The sequence below is a fragment of the Drosophila takahashii genome, chromosome 2R (genome assembly GCF_030179915.1).
Source record: "Drosophila takahashii strain IR98-3 E-12201 chromosome 2R, DtakHiC1v2, whole genome shotgun sequence".
Taxonomy (NCBI): Eukaryota; Metazoa; Arthropoda; class Insecta; order Diptera; family Drosophilidae; genus Drosophila; species Drosophila takahashii.
In genome coordinates this window covers 1,048,383-1,071,345 of record NC_091679.1, presented here as the reverse complement: position 1 = coordinate 1,071,345, position 22,963 = coordinate 1,048,383, and the positions used below count along the sequence as shown (strand labels likewise).

The window sequence follows — 22,963 nt, the reverse complement described above, 5'->3', positions numbered from 1 at the left end:
CAGTCGCTCGAGTTCTTCTGCGGGGGAGAACCTTCGCGCTGTTCAAGATCTCCTGGAGGGCCTGGAGACTGACCACGGGGTCCCTCGGGGTTGGGGCCTCCGGATATATCGTGGCTAGTTCACGGATCCGGTCCTGCTCTGTTTACTCATGGTCATCTTGGGTGAAGAACGCTATAAGCCGACTTCGCAGTTCCTCAACCATTCCCGTTGGTTGCAACCCAAACTCCGCCGCGAGGGCTTGTAGCTCGTCCTTGCGACGATACGTTACCCATCTTACGCCAATAGCGTAGTGTTTGCACGATGTAGGCGGTGCGGATTAAATGTGCAAGCCACGGGAGAATCCCTGTAGTTGCGTGAGGTTATGCGTAGTGTTTGCACGAATTAAATCTACCGGTCGCCGAGGATCCTTGTAGCTGCGTGAGGTTATACGTAGGGTGCACGATTTAGCCAACCAGGCCATTGTGGGTCCTGGTCAATGCGCGAGGATGAGTGAAGAACAATTTCCGGATGGGTATAATTATTTAAATAATTCTCGTAGAATTATTAAATGATTATTAAAACACTGGAGGTCCTTGTGGGTTTGCTCGAGGATATGCGTAGGATACACGATTTAGATAACCAGGCCACTGTGCTGTCCAGGAGCTTCATTAGCGCGAAAATAGCCGACGACATTGGGAGTAACAATACCCGTAAGGATTGCCCTGGCAGATGGATCTACCACCGACGTCACCCACGCGTTGACCACCACCGTAACCCTAGGACGAGATACGGCTAAGACCACACTGCTAGTCCATCTTGGACGAGATCATCCTCGGAATCGACTTCCTTTGCGGGATTAAGACCACTATCCAGTGTGGGAAAGCCCAGTTGTCTCTCTCCTACTACACCCCGCCGCCAACAAGCAGAAGCAAGCCACCCACGTCACCCTTGTCACCCCACGAGTAGCTGCTATCAGTCCAAGCGCCGCCGGACCAACACCGTCACCACGCTGCTCGGTACCACCCGTGACAGCTGCTCGACGAATACAAGTCGACGCGCCTACCGTAACCCCACGACGATCACCGACATTTCTACAAATGGAGACCACCATCGTAACCCCGCGACCCCGACCCATGCTGTCACCAGTGAATACCTCATTTTATTTAGAACCTTGGCCGACGCCACTGCAGCACGGAAATACAACCCCCTTCGAAAGTCACCAACGACTACCCACCGAGACAAACCCAAGAGGCAACAGCCAGCCTAGCGACGCTCATCGATGAAGGACCCGAGGAATCCCGGAACCAAGCCTTTCTCAAAGCGGAACTCGCGCCATTCGAGCATATGACCGGTACCTCTAACATTGCCGAACATGGGATTGTCATGAAGGATGAGAGCTTGTCATGGGCTCCATCAAGCAGAGGTACTTTCCAAAGAACCCTGCCATGCAGAAAATATTTAACGAAGTGCTTCGCGACGGACGCATCGAGCACTCCCGGAGTCCTCACAGCGCACCCATCGTCCTCGTCGGCAAGAAAACAGGAGATGTGCGCATGTGCGTGGACTACCGTTAGCTCAACGCTCACTCGGTGCCCGACGCCTACCCCCGGATAGGACACATCTGGCCGGGCCACGGGCTGTTCCAGGGGAAAGTAATGCCATTCGGCTTGGACTCGTCTCCTGCTACATTTCAGAGGGCACTGGACAGCGTGATAGGACAGGATAGGATAGCCTCACGCATTCGCCTATCTAGATGACATCGTGTCATTGCCTATGGTAGCAGGAAGTTGCTTACAGCTAAAGAAAACAAGAGAGAACGCTATAGTCGGGTTGGTGTCCTGACTATCTAATACCCGTCACTCAGCTAAAGGGAGTGCGAACGCTGTACTCGGGTTGGTCTCCCAACAATCTAATAATCGTAACTCAGCTAAAGGGAGTGCGAGGGAGATAGATATATAAATTTTGATTGCGTATAACTTTTTAATGAATGGTCCGATTGGAAAAATATCTTCTACATTTCGATAGGTATAAATATACACAACAAAATTGCATTTATACTTCTCTGAAATCTTTAAAGATGTGGGCGCAGGACCCAATTTAAAATCGTTAGTTGGCGATTGTGGGTGTTAGAGGGGGCGTGGCGCTCGGCTAAAATAAACTTGCGCTGCGTAGGAAGCCAAAGAATATGTGTGGGAAATCTCAACCTTCTAGCTTTTGTAGTTTCTGAGATCTCAGCGTTCATACAGACGGACAGACGGACAGACGGACATGGCTAGATCGACTCGGGTAGTGCCCCTGATCAAGAATATATATACTTTATGAGGTCGGAAACGCTTCCTTCTAGCTGTTACATACTTATGCACGAATCTAATATACCCTTTTACTCTACGAGTAACGGGTATAAATACTCTGCTACGGAGTGTCTTGCGATAGTGTTGAAGGTCCCCCGCTTTGGTTAATAATCACTCATACACAAGTTTGGGTTGTTGCTCCCTTTTATTTTATTCATTTTAAAATAGTCACCTAACACATTTCTTATTTATTACAAAATTTGGGTCACTCCCCCTTTTAGGGGTGTTTGCTGGTTAGCTAAACGCGAGAGACTTATCTCTCTCGAGATCTCGTTCGGGGGCAGCGCTGTCGGTCAAGCCGGCACCGGAGCAGCGGATTTATGTGTTAGCCTAAATACATATCAAATAAAAACACCTATTAACGAGGTAAAAAACTAGTGACGATCGCACCTTCAACGTACAAAAGTTCTGATATCAACTTTTGTGACGAAAAATGATTTTAGATGCGACTAAATAAGTACGCTACCTAAAATTTACTCGTTCGGCCCGCTTTAGCAAATATTTAATATCTACACGAAAGTTTTCTGTTGTAGCGTGCCGAATAAATAAATTTTAGGTAGCGTACTTATTTAGTCGCATCTGTGAGGAGCCAATTGGCTCCCCACAAATAGCCACTCCCTATCCCCAAATGTATATAACCCCCATCGAGAATATAAGTAATTAAATAAGGCTAGCGATAAGGTAAAATAGTATTATAAGTTAGGTTTAAGACTACAAGGCCACACCCGATAGTTAATAAAACTGTCATCGCCACCGATACTTGCATCACTAGCCTGGAAGGCTTACCCCACACTGACACACACATACCAGCACAGAAACAAGAAATTCACCACGAAAAGCGGTCACATGACCAAGCCAAGCGAAAGGGAGATATGCCGAAACTTCGAGAAGCCAGGAAAGGAGAACGGCGAGGAGTTTCGCAAAACGAAACTCGAGGAGTTCTTTGGAAGAGGTCGACTGACACGGACAAGGAATTTGGTGCGTGAAGAGTGGGCGATTTGCCACTCCCGGGCAAGTGCCCAAGCGAGGAGAAGAAGCAAAGCGCTCAACGAGCCCACGTGGACGAAAACCTGCAGGACGCTTGCCCCACCTGAAGGCGAGGCGAACCCAGTTGTCGAGTGACGACTGACGCGGAGAAGGAGCAGCAAAAGGATTTGGGGAATAGTTGTGCCGGCCCAGGACCAGCGGCGGAGCACCAACTTTTCCGAGCGGTTGCGTGTGTGTGTGTACGGAAGCGGGACGGGTGAGTGCCAAGTCAGTGAGACAGCAACGAGTGGCCAGCGAAGCAAGTCCGGCCAAAAAGGGCTGTGTATGTGCACTTAGAAATCTCGGCAGGCCTCGATGCGGTATCGCTTGGTAGAATCCGGCTAGATCAGCCATAACCCTTGCTTAAATAAAATATCTAACACATGTAACCCTAATGGGACTGAAAACCTAACCTCAAAACGACAAATGCGAAACATAAAACACTGTAGCTAAATATGAAGAGCCCACATACCAAATGCGATGTATACATTTAAATAAACCCAGAATACCATGAAAAACCTTAGATATCTTTGTCAAAGTTAAATCAGCAAATATAAAAAGGTCCAAAATTCTAATCAACAGGAAAGATCAACTTGAAGCCTAGAAAAATACACTTTATTTTCTTTCCCACACTTGAACCGGCCCAAAAGCGCCCTCCAACGCTAGCACCTATATTTATTTAACATGATGTTTTGTCAGAGGTCAGGCCCAGCCGGCCGCATAGCGCGGTCCAACAGCGAGTGCTGGCGGATTCACATGGCCTAGAATTGCCAGGCGTCCCCCAATCGATTCCCTCTCGGTCTCCTCGTGGCGAGTGCCGCGAGCCAGACCCAGTACGCGCTACCGCCGACCCCCCCCGCCCCCCTTCGTTCTTTGTTGATACCCAAATCAAATCGAAACTGTGTTTTACTCAGTAACCCGGTGGCTGACACACTACATCTCACGTCAGCCCACCGCTCATCGAAGACCCTAGTCTCAATCTTTATAAATTTGTCTGTAAAGAGATCCTGGCGTGACCGAGCTTCACCCCAGCCTAAGTAACTACTTCACAGTCTGGCGCCCGAGCAGGGACTTGGGGCTTACGAATTTTAGATGATTATATGGCCTAAAGACCCATCTGGTTACTTTCTTCGATTTGTGTTTTTGGGTACAGCCATCTAGGAGCGAATTTTTAAGTAGGTACGCACGGAGAGGAATAAATATCGAGGGACATGCAAATCTAAAACCAAAATTATCAAATATAAATATATATAAGCAAGACACAGACGGGAGAACTTACATAATAAGTATACCCAACAAGCAAGACATAGGCGGGAGAACTTACAGAAAAAGTATACCCAACATCAAGACACTGGCGGGAGAACTTACATAAAAGTATACCCAAAATCAGGACACAGGCGGGAGAACTTACATAAAAAGTATACCCAACATCAAGACACTGGCGGGAGAACTTACATAAAAGTATACCCAAAATCAGGACACAGGCGGGAGAACTTACATAATAAGTATACCCAACATCAAGACATAGGCGGGAGAACTTACATAAAAAGTATACCCAAAATCAAGACACAGGCGGGAGAACTTACATAAAAAGTATACCCAAAATCAAGACACAGTCGTGAAAACTTACATATATAAAAGTATACCCAAAACCAAGACATAGGCGGGAGAACTTACATAAAAGTATACCCAAATCAAGACCAAACATAACCTAAGAGGTTGTCAGAGGTAACAGATCACGTGGCCAACAGATCACGTGAGTCTCACACAAGCATAGCAAGCATAGCGAAGAGAGAAAGAGCGGGCCGCGAGATTTTAAAAGCACAAGGTAGGGAGAAGCTAATCCATACTCCCCACAGCGCAGCCATCTTGTTTTTCACTCTCGTCGTCGTCACACACATCCGAAGCAATCGACTACAAGTACAGTCATCGTAATCATAGCAGGAGAATCGACCAGATCCCGTTGTACCCAGGAGCGACACCAACGGGTCGCCAAGATTGATTCAGTCTTGTCCCCTCTTCTGATAAATGAGTCTTTTCGACGGAATCAGAATTCGGTATCGACAGAGTCATCCGAGGAATTGTGGTTGCCTTCCCCAGCCAGACCAGGGTATACACCTGACGCTGGAGGAGCATTAGCAATAATCAAGGAGACCCAGAGTCCGGTACCGGTCGAACAGGACAGCCCACAGCGCAGCCATCTTGTTTTTTTCTACTCTCGTCGGCGTCTAAAATAAATCAAGACAGTGGTCGAGTGACGCGCAATAGAACCCTGGCCGAGGCAAGAGCCAATTCACAAGGACCACTATGACAGGAGCCAAGTTTGAGTCAGTGGGGGCCACTTGCTGAAGGGTGCGCCTTCCCAACGTCCCCACTCCCCTCAAGGGAAACTCAACATTCCCAGTGCCACCGTAGCTTAGCCCCTCTAACTACAAAACTAACCAAAACTAAAACGGTAACCCCCCTTTTAACAAACTAAAACTAATAAAAGGTTATTTTCCCAGCAGCCGCCCCTGTATCAATGAAACCAGCGCTACCAGCGAAGCCACCAGCCAAGGAGGACAACGACGCTAAAGGCCGTAACCAGTACCCAGCTCCCGACGAAGATTTGGGAGTTGCCGCCGCGACACTGGCGTGTTCACGTGAACGGGGGACGAATTCCCTGCTCCCTTGTCGAGCACGTTTGCCCACAAGGGGACACACGACGTCGAGTGGATCGGAAGGGGAGGAATTCCGAGTTCATATAAATAAGAGGGACGAGATCGCCGTCTCGTCACGTCCCCCGAAGAAGGAGGGGAATGTGAGGGGCCAATTGGACCCCCACAAATAGCCACTCCCTATCCCCAAATGTATATAACCCCCATCGAGAATATAAGTAATTAAATAAGGCTAGCGATAAGGTAAAATAGTATTATAAGTTAGGTTTAAGACTACAAGGCCACACCCGATAGTTAATAAAACTGTCATCGCCACCGATACTTGCAACACTAGCCTGGAAGGCTTACCCCACACCGACACACACATACCAGCACAGAAACAAGAAATTCACCACGAAAAGCGGTCACATGACCAAGCCTCGCATAAGAGCGAGCGAGAGAACGCATGATCGCGTGGAAATCAAGCACGCGCCCATGAGACAGAGCGAAAGGGAGATATGCCGAAACTTCGAGAAGCCAGGAAAGGAGAACGGCGAGGAGTTTCGCAAAACGAAACTCGAGGAGTTCTTTGGAAGAGGTCGACTGACACGGACAAGGAATTTGGTGCGTGAAGAGTGGGCGATTTGCCACTCCCGGGCAAGTGCCCAAGCGAGGAGAAGAAGCAAAGCGCTCAACGAGCCCACGTGGACGAAAACCTGCAGGACGCTTGCCCCACCTGAAGGCGAGGCGAACCCAGTTGTCGAGTGACGACTGACGCGGAGAAGGAGCAGCAAAAGGATTTGGGGAATAGTTGTGCCGGCCCAGGACCAGCGGCGGAGCACCAACTTTTCCGAGCGGTTGCGTGTGTGTGTGTACGGAAGCGGGACGGGTGAGTGCCAAGTCAGTGAGACAGCAACGAGTGGCCAGCGAAGCAAGTCCGGCCAAAAAGGGCTGTGTATGTGCACTTAGAAATCTCGGCAGGCCTCGATGCGGTATCGCTTGGTAGAATCCGGCTAGATCAGCCATAACCCTTGCTTAAATAAAATACCTAACACATGTAACCCTAATGGGACTGAAAACCTAACCTCAAAACGACAAATGCGAAACATAAAACACTGTAGCTAAATATGAAGAGCCCACATACCAAATGCGATGTATACATTTAAATAAACCCAGAATACCATGAAAAACCTTAGATATCTTTGTCAAAGTTAAATCAGCAAATATAAAAAGGTCCAAAATTCTAATCAACAGCAAAGATCAACTTGAAGCCTAGAAAAATACACTTTATTTTCTTTCCCACACTTGAACCGGCCCAAAAGCGCCCTCCAACGCTAGCACCTATATTTATTTAACATGATGTTTTGTCAGAGGTCAGGCCCAGCCGGCCGCATAGCGCGGTCCAACAGCGAGTGCTGGCGGATTCACATGGCCTAGAATTGCCAGGCGTCCCCCAATCGATTCCCTCTCGGTCTCCTCGTGGCGAGTGCCGCGAGCCAGACCCAGTACGCGCTACCGCCGAACCCCCCCCCCCCCCCCCCCCCTTCGTTCTTTGTTGATACCCAAATCAAATCGAAACTGTGTTTTACTCAGTAACCCGGTGGCTGACACACTACATCTCACGTCAGCCCACCGCTCATCGAAGACCCTAGTCTCAATCTTTATAAATTTGCCTGTAAAGAGATCCTGGCGTGACCGAGCTTCACCCCAGCCTAAGAAACTACTTCACAGTCTGGCGCCCGAGCAGGGACTTGGGGCTTACGAATTTTAGATGATTATATGGCCTAAAGACCCATCTGGTTACTTTCTTCGATTTGTGTTTTTGGGTACAGCCATCTAGGAGCGAATTTTTAAGTAGGTACGCACGGAGAGGAATAAATATCGAAGGACATGCAAATCTAAAACCAAAATTATCAAATATAAATATATATAAGCAAGACACAGGCGGGAGAACTTACAGAAAAAATATACCCAACATCAAGACACCGGCGGGAGAACTTACATAAAAGTATACCCAAAATCAGGACACAGGCGGGAGAACTTACATAAAAAGTATACCCAACATCAAGACACTGGCGGGAGAACTTACATAAAAGTATACCCAAAATCAGGAAACAGGCGGGAGAACTTACATAATAAGTATACCCAACATCAAGACATAGGCGGGAGAACTTACATAAAAAGTATACCCAAAATCAAGACACAGGCGGGAGAACTTACATAAAAAGTATACCCAAAATCAAGACACAGTCGTGAGAACTTACATACATAAAAGTATACCCAAAATCAAGACATAGGCGGGAGAACTTACATAAAAGTATACCCAAATCAAGACCAAACATAACCTAAGAGGTTGTCAGAGGTAACAGATCACGTGGCCAACAGATCACGTGAGTCACACACAAGCATAGCAAGCATAGCAAAGAGAGAAAGAGCGGGCCTCGAGATTTTAAAAGCACAAGGTAGGGAGAAGCTAATCCATACTCCCCACAGCGCAGCCATCTTGTTTTTCACTCTCGTCGTCGTCACACACATCCGAAGCAATCGACTACAAGTACAGTCATCGTAATCATAGCAGGAGAATCGACCAGATCCCGTTGTACCCAGGAGCGACACCAACGGGTCGCCAAGATTGATTCAGTCTTGTCCCCTCTTCTGATAAATGAGTCTTTTCGACGGAATCAGAATTCGGTATCGACAGAGTCAGCCGAGGAATTGTGGTTGCCTTCCCCAGCCAGACCAGGGTATACACCTGACGCTGGAGGAGCATTAGCAATAATCAAGGAGACCCAGAGTCCGGTACCGGTCGAACAGGACAGCCCACAGCGCAGCCATCTTGTTTTTTTCTACTCTCGTCGGCGTCTAAAATAAATCAAGCCAGCGGTCGAGTGACGCGCAATAGAACCCTGGCCGAGGCAAGAGCCAATTCACAAGGACCACTATGACAGGAGCCAAGTTTGAGTCAGTGGGGGCCACTTGCTGGAGGGTGCGCCTTCCCAACGTCCCCACTCCCCTCAAGGGAAACTCAACGTTCCCAGTGCCACCGTAGCTTAGCCCCTCTAACTACAAAACTAACCAAAACTAAAACGGTAACCCCCCTTTTAACAAACTAAAACTAATAAAATGTTATTTTCCCAGCAGCCGCCCCTGTATCAACGAAACCAGCGCTACCAGCGAAGCCACCAGCCAAGGAGGACAACGACGCTAAAGGCCGTAACCAGTACCCAGCTCCCGACGAAGATTTGGGAGTTGCCGCCGCGACACTGGCGTGTTCACGTGAACGGGGGACGAATTCCCTGCTCCCTTGTCGAGCACGTTTGCCCACAAGAGGACACACGACGTCGAGTGGATCGGAAGGGGAGGAATTCCGAGTCCATATAAATAAGAGGGACGAGATCGCCGTCTCGTCACGTCCCCCGAAGAAGGAGGGGAATGTGAGGAGCCAATTGGACCCCCACAAATAGCCACTCCCTATCCCCAAATGTATATAACCCCCATCGAGAATATAAGTAATTAAATAAGGCTAGCGATAAGGTAAAATAGTATTATAAGTTAGGTTTAAGACTACAAGACTACATCGCCACCGATACTTGCATCACTAGCCTGGAAGGCTTACCCCACACCGACACACACATACCAGCACAGAAACAAGAAATTCACCACGAAAAGCGGTCACATGACCAAGCCTCGCATAAGAGCGAGCGAGAGAACGCATGATCGCGTTGGAAATCAAGCACGCGCCCATGAGACAGAGCGAAAGGGAGATATGCCGAAACTTCGAGAAGCCAGGAAAGGAGAACGGCGAGGAGTTTCGCAAAACGAAACTCGAGGAGTTCTTTGGAAGAGGTCGACTGACACGGACAAGGAATTTGGTGCGTGAAGAGTGGGCGATTTGCCACTCCCGGGCAAGTGCCCAAGCGAGGAGAAGAAGCAAAGCGCTCAACGAGCCCACGTGGACGAAAACCTGCAGGACGCTTGCCCCACCTGAAGGCGAGGCGAACCCAGTTGTCGAGTGACGACTGACGCGGAGAAGGAGCAGCAAAAGGATTTGGGGAATAGTTGTGCCGGCCCAGGACCAGCGGCGGAGCACCAACTTTTCCGAGCGTGTGTACGGAAGCGGGACGGGTGAGTGCCAAGTCAGTGAGACAGCAACGAGTGGCCAGCGAAGCAAGTCCGGCCAAAAAGGGCTGTGTATGTGCACTTAGAAATCTCGGCAGGCCTCGATGCGGTATCGCTTGGTAGAATCCGGCTAGATCAGCCATAACCCTTGCTTAAATAAAATACCTAACACATGTAACCCTAATGGGACTGAAAACCTAACCTCAAAACGACAAATGCGAAACATAAAACACTGTAGCTAAATATGAAGAGCCCACATACCAAATGCGATGTATACATTTAAATAAACCCAGAATACCATGAAAAACCTTAGATATCTTTGTCAAAGTTAAATCAGCAAATATAAAAAGGTCCAAAATTCTAATCAACAGCAAAGATCAACTTGAAGCCTAGAAAAATACACTTTATTTTCTTTCCCACACTTGAACCGGCCCAAAAGCGCCCTCCAACGCTAGCACCTATATATATTTAACATGATGTTTTGTCAGAGGTCAGGCCCAGCCGGCCGCATAGCGCGGTCCAACAGCGAGTGCTGGCGGATTCACATGGCCTAGAATTGCCAGGCGTCCCCCAATCGATTCCCTCTCGGTCTCCTCGTGGCGAGTGCCGCGAGCCAGACCCAGTACGCGCTACCGCCGAACCCCCCCCCCCCTTCGTTCTTTGTTGATACCCAAATCAAATCGAAACTGTGTTTTACTCAGTAACCCGGTGGCTGACACACTACATCTCACGTCAGCCCACCGCTCATCGAAGACCCTAGTCTCAATCTTTATAAATTTGTCTGTAAAGAGATCCTGGCGTGACCGAGCTTCACCCCAGCCTAAGAAACTACTTCACAGTCTGGCGCCCGAGCAGGGACTTGGGGCTTACGAATTTTAGATGATTATATGGCCTAAAGACCCATCTGGTTACTTTCTTCGATTTGTGTTTTTGGGTACAGCCATCTAGGAGCGAATTTTTAAGTAGGTACGCACGGAGAGGAATAAATATCGAAGGACATGCAAATCTAAAACCAAAATTATCAAATATAAATATATATAAGCAAGACACAGGCGGGCGAACTTACATAATAAGTATACCAAACAAGCAAGACATAGGCAGGAGAACTTACAAAATCAGGAAACAGGCGGGAGAACTTACATAATAAGTATACCCAACATCAAGACATAGGTGGGAGAACTTACATAAAAAGTATCTCCAAAATCAAGACACAGGCGGGAGAACTTACATAAAAAGTATACCCAAAATCAAGACACAGTCGTGAGAACTTACATACATAAAAGTATACCCAAAATCAAGACATAGGCGGGAGAACTTACATAAAAGTATACCCAAATCAAGACCAAACATAACCTAAGAGGTTGTCAGAGGTAACAGATCACGTGGCCAACAGATCACGTGAGTCACACACAAGCATAGCAAGCATAGCAAAGAAAGAAAGAGCGGGCCGCGAGATTTTAAAAGCACAAGGTAGGGAGAAGCTAATCCATACTCCCCACAGCGCAGCCATCTTGTTTTTCACTCTCGTCGTCGTCACACACATCCGAAGCAATCGACTACAAGTACAGTCATCGTAATCATAGCAGGAGAATCGACCAGATCCCGTTGTACCCAGGAGCGACACCAACGGGTCGCCAAGATTGATTCAGTCTTGTCCCCTCTTCTGATAAATGAGTCTTTTCGACGGAATCAGAATTCGGTATCGACAGAGTCATCCGAGGAATTGTGGTTGCCTTCCCCAGCCAGACCAGGGTATACACCTGACGCTGGAGGAGCATTAGCAATAATCAAGGAGACCCAGAGTCCGGTACCGGTCGAACAGGACAGCCCACAGCGCAGCCATCTTGTTTTTTTCTACTCTCGTCGGCGTCTAAAATAAATCAAGCCAGCGGTCGAGTGACGCGCAAAAGAACCCTGGCCGAGGCAAGAGCCAATTCACAAGGACCACTATGACAGGAGCCAAGTTTGAGTCAGTGGGGGCCACTTGCTGGAGGGTGCGCCTTCCCAACGTCCCCACTCCCCTCAAGGGAAACTCAGCGTTCCAGGTGCCACCGTAGCTTAGCCCCTCTAACTACAAAACTAACCAAAACTAAAACGGTAACCCCCCTTTTAACAAACTAAAACTAATAAAATGTTATTTTCCCAGCAGCCGCCCCTGTATCAACGAAACCAGCGCTACCAGCGAAGCCACCAGCCAAGGAGGACAACGACGCTAAAGGCCGTAACCAGTACCCAGCTCCCGACGAAGATTTGGGAGTTGCCGCCGCGACACTGGCGTGTTCACGTGAACGGGGGACGAATTCCCTGCTCCCTTGTCGAGCACGTTTGCCCACAAGAGGACACACGACGTCGAGTGGATCGGAAGGGGAGGAATTCCGAGTCCATATAAATAAGAGGGACGAGATCGCCGTCTCGTCACGTCCCCCGAAGAAGGAGGGGAATGTGAGGAGCCAATTGGAGCCAATTTGTGGGGGATAGCCACTCCCTATCCCCAAATGTATATAACCCCCATCGAGAATATAAGTAATTAAATAAGGCTAGCGATAAGGTAAAATAGTATTATAAGTTAGGTTTAAGACTACAAGGCCACACCCGATAGTTAATAAAACTGTCATCGCCACCGATACTTGCATCACTAGCCTGGAAGGCTTACCCCACACCGACACACACATACCAGCACAGAAACGAGAAATTCACCACGAAAAGCGGTCACATGACCAAGCCTCGCATAAGAGCGAGCGAGAGAACGCATGATCGCGTTGGAAATCAAGCACGCGCCCATGAGACAGAGCGAAAGGGAGATATGCCGAAACTTCGAGAAGCCAGGAAAGGAGAACGGCGAGGAGTTTCGCAAAACGAAACTCGAGGAGTTCTTTGGAAGAGGTCGACTGACACGGACAAGGAATTTGGTGCGTGAAGAGTGGGCGATTTGCCACTCCCGGGCAAGTGCCCAAGCGAGGAGAAGAAGCAAAGCGCTCAACGAGCCCACGTGGACGAAAACCTGCAGGACGCTTGCCCCACCTGAAGGCGAGGCGAACCCAGTTGTCGAGTGACGACTGACGCGGAGAAGGAGCAGCAAAAGGATTTGGGGAATAGTTGTGCCGGCCCAGGACCAGCGGCGGAGCACCAACTTTTCCGAGCGTGTGTACGGAAGCGGGACGGGTGAGTGCCAAGTCAGTGAGACAGCAACGAGTGGCCAGCGAAGCAAGTCCGGCCAAAAAGGGCTGTGTATGTGCACTTAGAAATCTCGGCAGGCCTCGATGCGGTATCGCTTGGTAGAATCCGGCTAGATCAGCCATAACCCTTGCTTAAATAAAATACCTAACACATGTAACCCTAATGGGACTGAAAACCTAACCTCAAAACGACAAATGCGAAACATAAAACACTGTAGCTAAATATGAAGAGCCCACATACCAAATGCGATGTATACATTTAAATAAACCCAGAATACCATGAAAAACCTTAGATATCTTTGTCAAAGTTAAATCAGCAAATATAAAAAGGTCCAAAATTCTAATCAACAGCAAAGATCAACTTGAAGCCTAGAAAAATACACTTTATTTTCTTTCCCACACTTGAACCGGCCCAAAAGCGCCCTCCAACGCTAGCACCTATATATATTTAACATGATCTTTTGTCAGAGGTCAGGCCCAGACGGCCGCATAGCGCGGTCCAACAGCGAGTGCTGGCGGATTCACATGGCCTAGAATTGCCAGGCGTCCCCCAATCGATTCCCTCTCGGTCTCCTCGTGGCGAGTGCCGCGAGCCAGACCCAGTACGCGCTACCGCCGAACCCCCCCCCCCCCCTTCGTTCTTTGTTGATACCCAAATCAAATCGAAACTGTGTTTTACTCAGTAACCCGGTGGCTGACACACTACATCTCACGAGAGCCCACCGCTCATCGAAGACCCTAGTCTCAATCTTTATAAATTTGTCTGTAAAGAGATCCTGGCGTGACCGAGCTTCACCCCAGCCTAAGAAACTACTTCACAGTCTGGCGCCCGAGCAGGGACTTGGGGCTTACGAATTTTAGATGATTATATGGCCTAAAGACCCATCTGGTTACTTTCTTCGATTTGTGTTTTTGGGTACAGCCATCTAGGAGCGAATTTTTAAGTAGGTACGCACGGAGAGGAATAAATATCGAGGGACATGCAAATCTAAAACCAAAATTATAAAATATAAATATATATAAGTAAGACACAGGCGGGAGAACTTACATAATAAGTATACCCAACAAGCAAGACATAGGCGGGAGAACTTACAGAAAAAGTATACCCAACATCAAGACACTGGCGGGAGAACTTACATAAAAGTATACCCAAAATCAGGACACAGGCGGGAGAACTTACATAAAAAGTATACCCAACATCAAGACACTGGCGGGAGAACTTACATAAAAGTATACCCAAAATCAGGACACAGGCGGGAGAACTTACATAATAAGTATACATGTATATACATGTTTTTTAAGTTTTGAAAATTTTATATGACGTTCATCACATCGATATAAAAAACTTTTGTTCTACCACTTTTGAAAAAACTCGCTAGTTTAGCGGGAAAACAGCTATAAATAGCTAAAAATCGGAAAGCCGTAACTTCTATACTACTAAAGCTACAGACTTGTGCTGCATCTCGTTTGAAAGGTATTTTTAAATGCTATAAACGCCTTCTATATGCAATTTGTGTAAATGTAATAATTAAAAAAATATGAACAAAAGACAATTTTTTAAAACTTTTTTTTTAGCTTTTTTTTATTTTTCTCAAAAACGGCTCTAACGATTTTCTTTAAAACCTTAAACTGTATAGCCCTTGAGATTCCTTAAATTTTGGTATATAACACATTACTGTAAAAAGTCACGTTTAAAAGTTATTTTTATACGAAAATAGCCACTCGAACAATTAACGCTCCCTGAGTATTGAATTTTGTGGGAGGGTATCCGAACTGTATTTTAGGGTCATGGAATCAGTAAATTTGCACTTAAGAGTTCCATATAGGAATCTTTTGTTCTACGACTTTTGGAAAAAGCCGCTACTTTAGCGGGAAAATAGCTAAAAATGGCTAAATTTCGTTAGTTTTTAAGTTCTACACTACTAAAGGTACAGACATGTGCTATACCTCGTTTAAAAGGTATTTTGAAATACTTCAACGCCTTTTTAACTTAATTCGTTAAAATACAATAGTTTAAGAATTATGATTTATGACCAATTTAAATTTAAATGTTTATATTAGCACCTATGAGAGCAAAAGTAAACAAACAAAAACTTCTGATAAAAAGTATACCCAAAATCAAGACACAGTCGTGAGAACTTACATACATAAAAGTATACCCAAAATCAAGACATAGGCGGGAGAACTTACATAAAAGTATACCCAAATCAAGACCAAACATAACCTAAGAGGTTGTCAGAGGTAACAGATCACGTGGCCATCAGATCACGTGAGTCACACACAAGCATAGCAAGCATAGCAAAGAGAGAAAGAGCGGGCCGCGAGATTTTAAAAGCACAAGGTAGGGAGACTTCTTATTAATATTACTGTAAATACATTGTCGACACGATAAGGGGAGACGACTACATTTATTTGGAATTTTTGTCGTGACGTCATATATGAGATTCAACGAGTTCGTCACATTACCCTACTCGTCAAATTACCCTACACTCCCCTACTATTTATATACTGCACACCTGATATAAAACTTTGGTTCAGATTCAATGTTTTTTTATATTAATTTATATTATTTTATACTACTATTCATATACTACATACTTGTATAAAACTTGTGTTCAGTTTCAAAGGCAGATGGTCTTGGACATTTTCATAGCCCAATGTTTAAAGTGCACATAAGGGACGTTTCTTATTAATCCGGTCACGCAGACTACACTACCATTTTTATTGATATGCTTTCATTCTATTCCGAAAATGTCTTCCAATATTCTCTTTCAAAAGTTGATTCAAAACGATTAAGATTTTTAGGTCGATCTAAATGTTTAATGTTACATAGTGCTTTGATCCAAGCTACCTAAAAACATGATTGGGTTTAAAATATCATTTAACAAGGATCGCTAAGGATATTTGTTTGCGACCTCGGCAACCCATTTTTTCAGTATTGTGTGGTGCTAGGTGTGATAATTGTAAAGAACTGCAAAAAAACGACGTTTAAAATAACCTTTCAAGTGAAAACTAGAATATATTGAGGAGTCGATACAGCCATGTCCGTATGTTTCGATGCCGTTTGCAAGCTCAGTTTAAAAGTTTAAAAGTTTAGCAATCTAAAACTTTCACAGTTGTTCTTAAATATGTGTACGAAGATAAAGTTGATCAATTCTAGGCCAGTCGACCTAGCCATGTAAAAATACCATAGTATGTGAGTAACGGGTATAAAAATAAAAACATATATTTTCTTCTATACAAATACTCTTTGATGTGCAATATGCATATCTTTATACTCTACAAGTAGCGGGTATAAACAGATGCGCGCTCTTTTGTTATTGGCACACAACAGAAACAATTGCTACCTCCTTTTAATAAGTGCTCTTCCTTATTGTGGTTGCTCCTTTTGTTATTTTGTATGCTTTGCAAGCAGAATACTATAAAACGCAGCAGCAACATCAGCCAATGGAAGTCAGATGGAAAGATGGAACTTTACCGTAGCCTACTGATCGTAGCTGCGTTGCTTCTAGTGTCCTTTTCCGCCCAAGGGCAGAGGCTGGGTGGTGGCCATTGTCGCCCCACCGTCACTCGAGTCCAAGTGGGTGGAACAGTGTGCGAGCGCCTCTGCTACCGTCGCGACTACCGAGGTCCGCCGCTCCTCTGCCGTCGCGTCTCCAGAGAGGGGATGGTGCCCGTCTGCGGCAACGGCTGCTGCCTCAGCGGTCCAAACTGCCTGCAGCTGCTTTACACCTAATGTCGGTTGTAAACGATCAATTGGATTCTGTGAAACATATTCAGAAAAATAAACACTGCACAATCGAACGATAATAAAGTAAAACGTAATATAATTCTAATATTCCTAAAAATACAATTTAATTTAATTTATAAAAATAATTTTTATATGAAAGTCCAGATTGCACGCAATTGGTAGTTTATTTTAAAAAGACGTTATAAGTAAAATATTTATACCCGTTACTTGTAGAGTAAAAGGGTATATTGGATTCCATACTTCCCACAGCGCAGCCATCTTGTTTTTCACTCTCGTCGTCGTCACACACATCCGAAGCAATCGACTACAAGTACAGTCATCGTAATCATAGCAGGAGAATCGACCAGATCCCGTTGTACCCAGGAGCGACACCAACGGGTCGCCAAGATTGATTCAGTCTTGTCCCCTCTTCTGATAAATGAGTCTTTTCGACGGAATCAGAATTCGGTATCGACAGAGTCATCCGAGGAATTGTGGTTGCCTTCCCCAGCCAGACCAGGGTATACACCTGACGCTGGAGGAGCATTAGCAATAATCAAGGAGACCCAGAGTCCGGTACCGGTCGAACAGGACAGCCCACAGCGCAGCCATCTTGTTTTTTTTTACTCTCGTCGGCGTCTAAAATAAATCAAGCCAGCGGTCGAGTGACGCGCAAAAGAACCCTGGCCGAGGCAAGAGCCAATTCACAAGGACCACTATGACAGGAGCCAAGTTTGAGTCAGTGGGGGCCACTTGCTGGAGGGTGCGCCTTCCCAACGTCCCCACTCCCCTCAAGGGAAACTCAACGTTCCCAGTGCCACCGTAGCTTAGCCCCTCTAACTACAAAACTAACCAAAACTAATTTCCGAGTCCATATAAATAAGAGGGACGAGATCGCCGTCTCGTCACGTCCCCCGAAGAAGGAGGGGAATGTGAGGAGCCAATTGGATCCCCACAAATAGCCACTCCCTATCCCCAAATGTATATAACCCCCATCGAGAATATAAGTAATTAAATAAGGCTAGCGATAAGGTAAAATAGTATTATAAGTTAGGTTTAAGACTACAAGGCCACACCCGATAGTTAATAAAACTGTCATCGCCACCGATACTTGCATCACTAGCCTGGAAGGCTTACCCCATACCGACACACACATACAAGCACAGAAACAAGAAATTCACCACGAAAAGCGGTCACATGACCAAGCCTCGCATAAGAGCGAGCGAGAGAACGCATGATCGCGTTGGAAATCAAGCACGCGCCCATGAGACAGAGCGAAAGGGAGATATGCCGAAACTTCGAGAAGCCAGAAAAGGAGAACGGCGAGGAGTTTCGCAAAACGAAACTCGAGGAGTTCTTTGGAAGAGGTCTGACACGGACAAGGAATTTGGTGCGTGAAGAGTGGGCGATTTGCCACTCCCGGGCAAGTGCCCAAGCGAGGAGAAGAAGCAAAGCGCTCAACGAGCCCACGTGGACGAAAACCTGCAGGACGCTTGCCCCACCTGAAGGCGAGGCGAACCCAGTTGTCGAGTGACGACTGACGCGGAGAAGGAGCAGCAAAAGGATTTGGGGAATAGTTGTGCCGGCCCAGGACCAGCGGCGGAGCACCAACTTTTCCGAGCGTGTGTACGGAAGCGGGACGGGTGAGTGCCAAGTCAGTGAGACAGCAACGAGTGGCCAGCGAAGCAAGTCCGGCCAAAAAGGGCTGTGTATGTGCACTTAGAAATCTCGGCAGGCCTCGATGCGGTATCGCTTGGTAGAATCCGGCTAGATCAGCCATAACCCTTGCTTAAATAAAATACCTAACACATGTAACCCTAATGGGACTGAAAACCTAACCTCAAAACGACAAATGCGAAACATAAAACACTGTAGCTAAATATGAAGAGCCCACATACCAAATGCGATGTATACATTTAAATAAACCCAGAATACCATGAAAAACCTTAGATATCTTTGTCAAAGTTAAATCAGCAAATATAAAAAGGTCCAAGGTTTTTTAGCTTTTTTATAAGTGCTTATATTAACATTTAAATTTAAATTGGTCATAAATCATAATTTGTAAACTATTTAACGAATTAAGTTAAAAAGGCGTTGAAGTATTTCAAAATACCTTTTAAACGAGGTATAGTAGTAGTATGTAGTAGTGTAGAACTTACAAACTAACGAAATGTAGCTATTTTCAGCTTTTTCCCGCTAAAGTAGCGGCTTTTTCCAAAAGTCGTAGAACAAAAGATTCCTATATGGAACTCTTAAGTGCAAATTTACTGATTCCATGACCCTAAAATACAGTTCGGATACCCTCACACAAAATTAAATACTCAGGGAGCGTTAGTAGTTCGAGCTTGCAAAAGTGGCTATTTTCGTATAAAAATAACTTTTAAACGTGACTTTTTACAGTAATGTGTTATATACCAAAATTTAAGGAATGTCAAGGGCAATACAGTTTAAAGTTTTAAAGAAAATCGTTAGAGCCGTTAAAAAAAAAAAAAAACTAAAAACAAGTTTTAAAAAATTGTCTTTTGTTAATATCTTTTTAACTATTACATTTATACAAATATATATAGAAGGCGCTTATAGCTTTAGTAGTATAGAAGTTAGAAGGTTTTCCGAATTTTAGCTATTTATAGCTGTTTTCCCGCTAAACTAGCGAGTTTTTCCAAAAGTGGTAGAACAAAAGTTTTTTATATCAATGTGATGAACGTCATATCAAATTTTCAAAACTTAAAAAACATGTTTTGGACAAACTGACAAACAGAATTAAATTTTCATTTTGAGAAGACGTAGAAAATCGTATTTTGGCTATAACTTTTGAGCGGAGCGTCGGATTTTATCATATGATCAATGATATCGTTAGGTCCGACAATGCACAGCCTGTCAGCAATTTAAGTTGAGTCAACGCAAACAAGCGGGGAAGATGCTAACCAGGAAATCAGAGGGTCCCGCAAAGGACACACGATGTTACTGGCGTTTTTGGATCATTTCACAAAATGGGTCGAATAAATACCTACGCCGAGCTACCGCCACCAGCCTGGAATAAGCCTTCCGGGAGCGAATCCTGGCTAGGTTCCCCAAAAACTTTTATCTGCGACAATGGGACCCAGTTAACCAATAAAGCCTTCAAAGCATTCTGAAAAAAAGCTGGAATGGAAGTGCAGCATACTGCTCCATACTCTCCCCAACAGAACCCTACAGAGCGAGCCAACCGCACCATCAAAACGATGATCGCACAGTACGCCACGGAGGACAAGCGAACAGGGCCGTGAGCCCCAGCGAAGCGCCCAGAGACCCCCAGAGTAAGGTTGTTGAGAGATTTTGAATTTGTACTTGAAGTTTGAAGTTTAGTGTAAGTTAGTTTAGGACGAAGGCGGGTGCACAATAAAGTTCTCTCTCCCTCTCTGCGAATTCGCCCCGTCTTCGTCAACTGTCGTTAAGCTAGGCTCTAAGAACTTTGTTAAAATATAGTCGTGCAATCGTTGAAATTGATTTAGATCGACCACACGTATTTTTCTCATTCTCGTTTTTCGCTTTGCCTAAAATTAAAGTTTATTGCCACAAGTTTTTCGGTTTTCTTGTTTATATATATTTAGAAAAACTATTCTAAAATTTCATGGCGCTCCCGAGTGGACTTTAAACTATTAATAATTAAGGGCAACAAGTGACAGTGACACAGTGAAAACACAGCAAGTGATAGCAAACTTGATTTGCATTCAAATTAATAAAAATACACAAAATTGTGTGTATCGTTGCCCGCGGCGAGTAAAAAGTTAAATACATAGCAGCTTTGCTCAATTTATCGTGCCGGTCGCGAAATACCCTCTTAATCCGCCAGTACTGCCGTTGCCAAGGGTTGCCCTGTGACTGTTCGATGTGTAAAAGGAAAGTTGCAGCTGGATTAAAAGACCCCAACGCAGAACCCGAGGTATTTGTGCAAAAAATTGAAAGCTAGAGTTTGTTAACAAAACAATCTATTTGTTTCTTGTCTTGTGCTGAAAAATTGCACCTCGCTTTCAATTCTTGGCTCAGACGTATCGATATAGTAGAGCTAGTTGTGCATGCATTAATTATAATAAAAAGGAAAAAATTGCAAACTTACACATTTACAGAAAAAATAAATACAATTTATATTATATTTATTATATACATATACACATACACATTACATAACCCATTTGAACCGCCCTTGGATGCAACATTTAATTTGTGTTTTCTTACGAAAATTATTGCAATCACTGTCGCCCCCCACTACATTGTGTTAAAACTCGAAAAATTAATAGTTGGGAAAATTCATCCCAGCCGCTATACATAACCAATACATAGGCCCTCATATACAAGCAGCTGCAGCGGTGAATTTTTTACGTTTTCGTTTTCGCTTGTCCGCCGCTAGCAACGTTGTTACTGTTGTAGGATTTTGGTTTGGCGCGCTGACGATTAGCTGACCGTTAAGTAACGCGCTACCCTGCATTCGGTCGGGTATACTGATTTGCCGTCACCACTATTAATTTGATACTACGTGGTTTGATTTAATTAAATATTTTTCGTCGCTTTGTTGTGAATAATACAACATTTGGTAACAACATTTTCGAACAAATTTAATAATTATAGACAAAATTATTGCTTGATCCCAAGCGTGGCTTGTGGATCAATATAAGTTTGTATACGAGTCCTCTTCCCGGAGGGCAGAAAGGAAGACCGCGGAGTTATAAGATGTGTTGATAACTGATTTATTGTGAATTTGGTACTAGCTTATATAGGGGAGAGTGGGGGAATTTCGTCAGCATTTTTTCAAAGCTATTTTTTGTCCATCTTGAGACACGTTATCATATTTCTATTTTTATTGTTGAATGCGGTTAGCACCAAGCTTTAAAATGTGACATTCCCCTATTTTTTTAATTACATTAGTGATTTATTAAAAAATAAAATGTAAAACCAATATACTGGGGCAATCTCGCCACACAGGGGGGTAAAATCACCACACCACCGGGACAATTTCGTCACCTGAAAAATGTAGGGAGTTTAACGCCTGTAAATATGCTACACTGATCAAGCGTACCATTTTTGTTGACGTCCTATATTTGTTGCTGCTGCTGGTAGTCTGTTCGTTAGCCAGCTCGTCAAATATAAAAATATGTATTTAAAATAGGTGCGAATTTACCCTTAGCGTAGGGTGGCGAAATTTCCCCAGACAGTACTTTTTTAGAAATAATTATTTTTCTTCCGAAATTAGGCGCGAAGTTAAAAATCACTGACGCAGAAATGCACATTATAGCACTGTGTATTATATAAAAAATATTGTATCTTATTCCTTTTGAATTGTGGCATACAGAAAAAATTTCGTCGAGAACTAAATGTAACTTTTGAACTGTTAAAACACATTTAATATTATAGCTTAATTATCTTGCCCTTCTGTGCAAAACAAATGCATTGGTTGTGTCTGGCCGTCTTGAAGGACTAAAACAAAAAAATTATATATTTTTAGGACTTATGGATTCCGAGATATTGCAGGTGACGAAATTGCCCCTGTGACGAAATTCCCCCACTCTCCCCTAATACTTGGATAACACGGAAGTTTAGTGTAAAGAATAGTAGAATTGGTTGTATTCTGGAGTAGGTCAGAATGTTTTGCTTATAGTAGCAGTGTGCATATTTGGGTCGGTTGACTCTGCAGAAAGTGCTGTCTGCTTGGCGGGTCAGTGAGACGTCGAGTCAACCGTTGACATTGACTATGTAGAATATGCTGATCAGCAAATAGTATCTGCCGTGGGTGTAACTGGACGCCTGATACTGTTACCAATAATACTACTGCTAGAGTTGTTGGTCGTTGATCATGTTGAGCAACATAGAGTACGAACGTTGGTCATGTTGAGCAACATTGATAACGAACACAGCTATAAATTTTGTCAATTCCCTTGCAAATAACTTAAAAACTATTCATACAAATTATTT

General features: G+C 44.9%; 1 protein-coding gene across 1 annotated transcript; it reads left to right on the top strand.

Moving 5' to 3' along the window:
• The first annotated feature begins 15,814 nt into the window (after window positions 1-15,814).
• On the top strand, window positions 15,815-17,040 carry LOC108069817 (uncharacterized). Its single transcript, XM_017160062.3, has one exon. It carries the CDS (start codon window positions 16,688-16,690, stop codon window positions 17,021-17,023), a length of 336 nt encoding a protein of 111 aa, XP_017015551.3. The 5' UTR covers window positions 15,815-16,687; the 3' UTR covers window positions 17,024-17,040.
• The last annotated feature ends 5,923 nt before the right edge of the window (window positions 17,041-22,963 follow it).